Genomic DNA, 8,230 nt, shown 5'->3' on the forward strand with positions numbered 1-8,230 from the left:
GTTGATGGAGCGTCTGTCTGGACTGCGACAAGAAGCCAAAGCTGGAGTTCTCCATCTACCCAGCTCCCCAGGTGTCCACTGCTGTGGTGGAGCCCTACAATGCCACCCACACCACCCTGGAGCACTCCGACTGTGCCTTCATGGTGGACACTGTGGCCATCAATGAAACATGCCGCAGGAACCTGAACATCGAGCGTCCCACCTACACCAACCTGAACAGGCTGATCAGCCAGGTTGTGTCCTCCATCACTGCCTCTCTGCGCTTTGATGGGGCCCTCAATGTTGATCTGACCAAGTTCCAGACCGACTTGGTTCCACTTCCCTCTGGCCACCTTAGGCTCAAAACAACATGTTGTAGCTGTAGCTGCACAAATGTGCAATTTCCAAAGGAATCTCCTTCTTGTTATACAGAAAAATGTCATTGTTGAACTCCGTCTATATGACCACGCAAAGGTTTGAATAAAGATCCAGACGGCAGTGAAGGATTTCAAAAGAAACCATTTAATAATACACAAACACACATTCACTTTTCTGTACAAGATCATCTAAAGCTTCACTTCTGTGCCCTTAAGACACCTGGGGGGATGCACACAAATACAACACCAACACCTACATTCATGTGTTTTTCACATCTTCATGCTGAGGTAATAACACAGCTTCTTATGCGCTCAGTCATGAGCATCGGCACAAGTCTTTGACTTTTACACTGAAACAGAGACAGACAACATTTACACACCAAGTTTGGACTTGAGATGCTTTTGTTACGACCCAATGACATCATCAGGAGAAAGGACATACGTCAAAATACTATCCGTAGGATCTGGATGACAGTTTTCCTTATTTGGAATGGTGCTTCAAGGGAAGTTCAGAATGAAGCCGTTTAAAGGAGTAGAGGTCAAATGTGACCCTTTTGAACTACAAATCCACGTTAAAGAGCTGTCAGATCCGGAGAACTTGTTTGCTTTATGAGTCATTTCTGTTTTACATTTGTCTTAAAAGCCGTTCAGCTTATTTGAGTCAGGTATACAACCTGTAACTGGAACCATTCATCTGTAATTTAATGTATCCCTCATGCATCACAGATTTGTTGTTTTGTGTAAATCAGCTTAAAGTTGTGTGCAAAATTAGAAGTAAGGGTTCTAACCCTTTAGGCACCACTGTTTTCTCACATTACTATTGCACTCAGACAGGAAAATTAATTCTTTAATGGTAATGTGGGGGAATCTGTTTTTTTATGTCTGTTGTCACAATTAACCAACTAAAACATCGTTATAAGCAAACGTTTCAGATGTGAAACACTGCATTCTTACTTAGAACAAACAACAAACAAATTGTTTTCACTTTATGAGGGAACCACCCTCATTTAAACAGCTAATAAAATAAAAAAGGTCCTTTTTTTTTTCTCCATTTAAATCTTCTTGACGCTGTTTTTTACAGAGTTCGAGAGGGAGCTGGTCTCCCAGCGGCTCGACCGGAGGGCTCTGCCCTTAAAACTGGCCCGCTTTTTGGTAATGCGGTAGATTCTTCTGAGGACGGCCCGCCGCAGCAGGATGTAGACCCAGGGGTCCAAAATCTGGTTCCAGGTGGCCATTCTGACGCCGGTCACCATCAGTTTGCTGTACTGGGTGGTTTTGTCAGTGTCCAGAGAGCCAGTGTAGGAGAGGGTAGCTGAGATCAGTCCAAAGACCTGGAACGCAAACAGAAACATCTTTAAGGTCAAACTAGTGTGGTTTAACTTGTGTGGTTTGCTTTTTTATTTTGTTTTGCCTGTTTTCTTGCAACATATAATGTCACGTTATTGCAAGAAAACAAGATTGTTTCTTATACCAATGAAACAATAAATGTCGTTATCATGACAAAAAGAAAAAGAGAAAAAAAGCAATTAATGTAGGCAGTTTTCTATGGAAGCTAAGAACGGCCTACTCATCTCTTTTCTTGCCATCACGAGAAAACAATTTTTTTCCCCTGTGATGACAAAACCACAACATGGTATTTCTCGTTGGAATCAGAACACTAGGAATTGGATTTTCATTATTGGATTTTCATTAATAATCACCTCATGTCTGCTAGTACACACAATAAAAAAACAATTATGCATCAATCTGTAACCTTGTACACAGCTTGGTCACTGATGACATTGACTTCAATTGCAGCCGCCTGCACAGCTGGAGCCGCCTGCGCAGGCGGCTCCAGCTGTGCAGGCGGCTGCGGTTCAGTGATCCTTGAGGCGACCTTCTCCTCAAACGACGATGACTTATTTGGACGTTGTTTATGTCTGACAATATCAGCTCAAACTGCGCCTGAGTGTGACCAAAATCAAAGTAATCAATTAGAAATTCCAAAGTAGCTTCTCAGTGATGCTCGAGGAGGATTAAAATCCTTAGGACTTTAAAGTGGTTGCTGGTATTAAAGGGGATTTTTTTCCTTCAAATTCAAAATTGCGGCCTCTTCTTGAGGTCAAAGGTCAACGTGTCGGTTCTGATTGAAAGCCTAACCTTAAGGAATGTGTTTGATCGCTCAAACAAAAGTTTCCTTGTGGGAAAATGAACAAATTTCACACTTTGCCATAACATCGCCGCCAACCTATAGGTCCTGTGGACATCCCATAATAATTTCAAAATCTCCTTTTCGGATATCCCGACACGTGTGTGTTGGTTTAATGAGTGAATTTTGAAATATTTGCTTTCAGCCCCATAAGAGATTTTGACTCCATTCGGTTTAATTCTGTGTGATGTCATGATTTTCTGGAGGGGGTTCAGTCACAATATCAGGAAACAAATTCACACCGGGTACTAGGTATGTGCAAATTTGAGTGACTTCATGAGTATGCATGCATTAAGAGGAATTGCAAAAACAAATCTGGTCCTTGCTCTTTGGGACAGCTGCAGGACATAAAAACTAAAGAATACATCTTTACAAGCAACAGCTGTAGACCAGAAATCTCACTTTAATTACCTTGAGTTTTGTACACCAAAATGTCAGATTTGTATTTATTGATTCAGAAATCTCAATATCACACATTAAAAAAAACATTGAAGACACATTAAATGAAACTTAAAAGAAATATGTGAGGAAAATCAATTTGTATTAAATAATAATAATATTAAAAATAGAAGTAGAAGGAGTCTACACAATGGATAAAAGCATTTTGACACAAAAAGAAATAAGTAGGTCCTAAATATCCAAAAAAATAAGTCTAAAAGACAATTTAGAGGAAAAAAACGTTACTTACTTATTTTGTCTTATTTATCATAATCAAACTAAAAAGTTTTTAATTTGTCTTTAACATTTTGATGCACAGGATTTTGAAGCTAAATTCAGGCTGATTTTGTTTGTAAAAAGGTTTTATTTTCTCTTTTACAAGAGAATAACATAGACTTGCCGCTTTATTTAACTTTTTTTGTGTTTTATTTTTATCTTTACTGTTTTTTAAATAGCAGCAAACAAAATGTTAGTAGGTGAAAAAATGACAGAAAAATTAAGTTTCATTGATTAATTGAAAGCTTGTTTACAATAAAATCTCTGTATTTATGTCCAAGTGTGAAACCGTAGCAACTAAACCCTTTTTTTTTACCCTGTTTCTTGAATTTTCTCACTTTTTCCACCAAACGTTGAGCTGCACACTGGCGTTTCTGTGAACTCACCAGTAGAGGGCTCCAGCAGATGCAGGATGTGACCATGATGCCAACCAGCTGCACCACCATCTCTGTATCGTGGGACCTTACGGAGAAACGCTGGGAGGGGCACCTCGTCCTAAGCCGGGCTTTCACGAGCGTGATCCCGCTGATGGTGTTGCACACAAAAGCCACGGCCAGAGAGCTCAGTGCCAGAGAAGAGAACAGTATCATGTAGGCCAGATCCGTGGCTTTGGTGCCATGCATCACCCTGATGAAGCACCACGTCCATGGGTATTGGTAAGTGTAGTCCCCTAGGTGGAAGACGGGCAGCAGGGCCACGAACAAGGCCAGGAACCAGATGACGGCAAGCGCCATTTTCGTCCTCGCCGTGGTCAACAGGCGAGCGTGCAGCAAAGGCATGGTGATGCCCAGGCAGCGTTCCGCAGCCATGGCACAGCCCAGAAAAAGTGGGCACAGACCAAAAAACACCATGCAGCCTCCCAGAAACTGACAGGAGGGATCTGGATTGTCTGGGTCCCCCTGGAAGCAGAAGGTCCCGTTGTTGGAGGAGCTCGTGCTCGCGGAGTATCTACTCAGAACCAAGGATCCGGAGATAATATGTCCGGCCAGATCTGTGGCCACAAGCGAGCTGGCAAAGAGCAGAAAAGTGGCCTTTGACCTGCGGCGGAAGCGGTTGTAAGCCTTGACCAGGATGATGAGGGCCACCATGTTGAACAGGATGCCCAGGGTCATGTTGAGGCTGGCGGAGGTGGGGCTCCGCGGAGCGGTGGCGTTTGGTGACGCTAAGCCCTTCATTTCAAGTTTGTGGAGCATGGCCATATCGTTAGACGGGACCGTGGCGCCAGAGGAGTTGAAGTGCTGAATGGCCAGCATCCCAGCGGGACTGTGAGCTTCCTTCAGTCCAGAGGAGGCTGACAGACAAAACAAGAAGCAAGGCTGGGGTAAATTAACTAGATTTTGATGTTTGGCTACACGCTTCCTCTTCATCTTAAAGAAGAAACACTCTTCAGATAAATATTAAATCCTTTTCTGGTTTCCTAATTACTCTCTGGTAAAACCTCCTGGGATCAAAGTTAAGAAAAAATAAAATAAAAATGAAAGCAAACTCTGTTCTCCTCTCCTTGCATATAATCTCAGCAAAATTCACGACTTTGAGTAATCTTTGTCGATTTTGTAACTTAATCCAAATCAATACCATGCAAATTCTTCCACAAAGACATAAAACCTGTTTTTGTTCCCCTTCAAACAACTAATTTATCAGCAGCGGCGTGTGAGGTTCAGGAAGAAAGGTCTTTTCCCTCCAGACGAGAAGAAACAAGCCCAAACAGCTCTGAGCCTGGAGCTCGCATTCCTTAAAAAATGCAGTAAGAGAGCTGCAACCGCCGCAGAACGGTCACTAAAGCGCATTCAATCAGATTGTGGGGAACATGCAATATGCACGTAGGTGAGACGGGCATTCATTTAAACAGAGATCAATAATTCTGCAGGACAGATGATTAAGGAGCCCGGCCAAGACTCGCACAGCCATAAAATGTTATCATCTCTGTGAAAATAACCCAATATTTCGTTCAATTTGAACAAAATGACACTTGAACATATTCATTGTGGTGTTTTACTGTAATAAAAAGTTTTAGATTGTCTCTTTTGAATTATTTGAGACAAAGGTTTGTTTTTTCAAGGAGATTATTAAAGAAAGCTTCTATGTTACAAGTTATTACAGCCTTTTTTATACTTTTCCTTCTTTAGTTTCCAACTTTTAACGTGTTTTAGAACCCTTCAAAAGCACAGATCTTCATATTTTTCATTACTCATCAGGCCAAACTAGGATTTTTTCCTAAAGTAAGGCTAAGAAATTTGTTCACCCACCTCTGAAATGAGAAATCCATTGAGACGATTCTCAGTTTGCTTTACTTTTCATAAATTCCCCGATGAATCCGACATGCTTTGACTTCATCTGAAGGGTTTTCTTGCCTTGCAGCTGAAGAAACCATGCAGCCTCCCTGTATTGTTGCTCAAGCATGTTCTGTGTTTGCCTGAGCCTGACTCTGCCTTTTATATCCCACTGCTGCACTGAGCTCACTTTGCCTCTGGGTGTCTCAGACAAAAGAAAGCTATTCCATCCTCAAGGCAGAGGCTCTGGGGGTGAATAGGCTCCCTGGGGGAAACAGATGAATATTCAAAATCAGCAGCTTGTGGCTTCATTTCACCAAGAGAGCGTGACAACAGACATGAAACCGTCTGTCGTGACTGATTGGAGTTTGGCTTATTACTGATCATTCCTTTCAGTTCTGCAGGAATTACAACTCTCCGCATATCGACCAGAGATCCTCTAAACAGCTTCTCTGCGGTCAGCTTCCATCAAAGTGCTCCAGCTGAGATCTTCCCCTGCAAGCCTCTGTCTGTCACAGTGTGGAGCTGCAGCTGTGATCGCAAAGCCTGTTCCAGCTCTCCATACGACGGGCCAACTCCTGTTGCTGCAACCTCCAGGATGTATTGCTCTGGGGTTGGTTTTTAATGGCCCACTGCTGTAGTAACTGCGAGTAAATATTTAAAAAAATAGGACAATCCAGAGAAATTCCTCCTTCTCGGAGAGATGACGTCTTAAATTACTGTCCTATTTTGTGGAAACAATGTCAGGAATCTTTGGGGAAAATTAAAACAACACCACATACACAATGTGGCGCATTGTTCACCGCTGAGCTTGGAAAAATATCGACGTTGACAGCCAGCGCAGTGAACCGATAACTGGAATGTCTCTGGACCTGAAGAACTTGGGCTGAAACCAGCGACGTCGCTAGAACATTTTATAAGGAGGGGATGTGGGGGTGGGGGGGGCTTTGGAAGGGGAGCAGATGAGAACAGCCGAGTGGACGGCCATTACAAATGAAAGGATAGAAAAATATGTATTTCAAACTGTTTTGGTAACTGTTATTAATATTAAAAAAGCAGTTCTTTCAGCTGGGCTGATATTAAGTGAGGAATAATACCTGACGAAGTGTGCGGCGTGGAAGCCTGAACCATCTGACATGGGATAATGGACACATCAAAGGACATTATCTCACATACACCACGGTCACTGACGAAAGAAATAAGTATTCAATCAAATTATAGTACTTTAATCCTGTCTTCTTTTTAAGGTTTAAATCACTTTTTCACAGAAAGCGGACCATTTCATACTATTTAATGTCATGGTGACAGCCTCGACTGCAGCGGCAAAGGAAAGCGATTTGCTGATCGCCATGACAGGTTAAAAAACAGCATCAATTCAGAGAGAAAGAATCACGATCAATTCCTCCTCGTGTCTCATTTCATCCTTAGATCCTTCTCTATCTTTCTCTCACGCTGCATCTCAGTCTTCAAAATGATCAAATTAACCAAGCAGGTTAAAAAAAAGGCAATAAAATCACTCATCTTTTATACTGTCTTGCTGTTGTGATATACTGTGGAATAAGGTATAATCTATTGATGATTTTTTTTAGTAGCAATAACTGGAATACCAACAGGCTAAGTTTAGGCAGTGCAGTGATATAAAAATTTTGGGCTATGTGACCAGAACTTCTTTTTTAGATGTGGTATTTCACTGTAGTATATGAAAGGGTTAACGGCCGACCAAGTGTGCATTATCAGAAATTAACGCACGCCGTGGAAGCCTGAACCATTTGAAGCGAAGGTTGCTCTGCACCAACATTCCCGCCCACAATTCAGAGGTGAATTTCTGATGAACTCCTTACGCTCTTCTGAAACTATGCTCTAAAAAGACGACAGTTTTTTAAAAATTGTGGCTAAAAATTGCATAATCATCATTAAAATTCCACTGGGAACGCTTGTAGTAGATCAATATTTGATCTGAGTGCATCTTATCTAGTATTTCTAGAGTTTGAGTATCACACAATTTAATGTATTCCAGAGTGAAAAGTGTCATTGTTTTGAATGTCTTTTGGAGTCTCCAAGAGCCCATTAAGCCTTCGAGAAACTAGCCTGAGGATAACAAACATCACAACAGCAAGATAGTGAACACTGAAGGAGACTCGGCCCTGAGGGCTTACATGTAGATTTGACGCATAGACGTAAACTAAACTGCAGCCGCTTATCTGACTTTCTGAGACCTTATTTTATCATTATATAAGATTTCAAAGCCTGGTTCCCTTTTTGATCCCTCTGAAAAGTCGGCAAGCTCTGCTAAACACACTTGTTTGTGAGTGAAGTTAACTTTATGTGTTTTTTGTTGATCTATATCAAACCAAGAAGAACCACATAGATATTTATAGAGGAGATACACAGCTTCCACAGAGGAGCTTTCAAACACAGCTTAGGTTAATCCAGCCCTGTCAGACGTGTGAGGAGGAACGTGACATCTTAATGGAAGAGTGAACATGGAAAAGGAGCCAGAGAGGAGACTGAGTGATCTGCTGATAAACCTGGCAATTACAAAGCCAGAAGACATCCAGTTCTGGACAACAAAACAGGGACAAGCGGGGGAAACTCTCATTAGGGACAATTTTGTCTTATCACGTAGCAGAGAGAAATGACAGAACAGGACATTTTTCAACGTCTGCATCAACAAACGAGATCATGCCGTTTTCAATGTCAGA

At 41.8% G+C, this 8,230-nt stretch overlaps 1 protein-coding gene across 1 annotated transcript; it reads right to left on the reverse strand.

Moving 5' to 3' along the window:
- Nucleotides 1-478: 478 nt before the first annotated feature.
- On the reverse strand, nt 479-6,003 carry LOC101160911 (prostaglandin E2 receptor EP1 subtype). The gene is made up of 3 exons (XM_004071980.5): nt 5,505-6,003; nt 3,645-4,549; nt 479-1,687 (listed from the first exon to the last, which is right to left on the reverse strand). The coding sequence occupies exons 2-3, from the start codon at nt 4,509-4,511 to the stop codon at nt 1,409-1,411; spliced, it is 1,146 nt and encodes a 381-aa protein (XP_004072028.1). The 5' UTR covers nt 4,512-4,549; nt 5,505-6,003; the 3' UTR covers nt 479-1,408.
- Nucleotides 6,004-8,230: the final 2,227 nt, after the last annotated feature.

The sequence above is a fragment of the Oryzias latipes genome, chromosome 8 (assembly GCF_053564925.1).
Source record: "Oryzias latipes strain Hd-rR chromosome 8, Olatipes_Hd-rR_3.1".
NCBI lineage: Eukaryota > Metazoa > Chordata > Actinopteri > Beloniformes > Adrianichthyidae > Oryzias > Oryzias latipes.

Excerpts from the sequence above, each read along its gene's own strand:
- LOC101160911 (XM_004071980.5), bottom strand. The coding sequence starts at position 4,511 with ATGCTGGCCATTCAGCACTTCAACTCCTCTGGCGCCACGGTCCCGTCT. Across the intron at positions 1,688-3,644 it reads TCTGCTGGAGCCCTCTACTG|GTCTTTGGACTGATCTCAGC; the intron begins GTGAGTTCACAG and ends TTTGCGTTCCAG.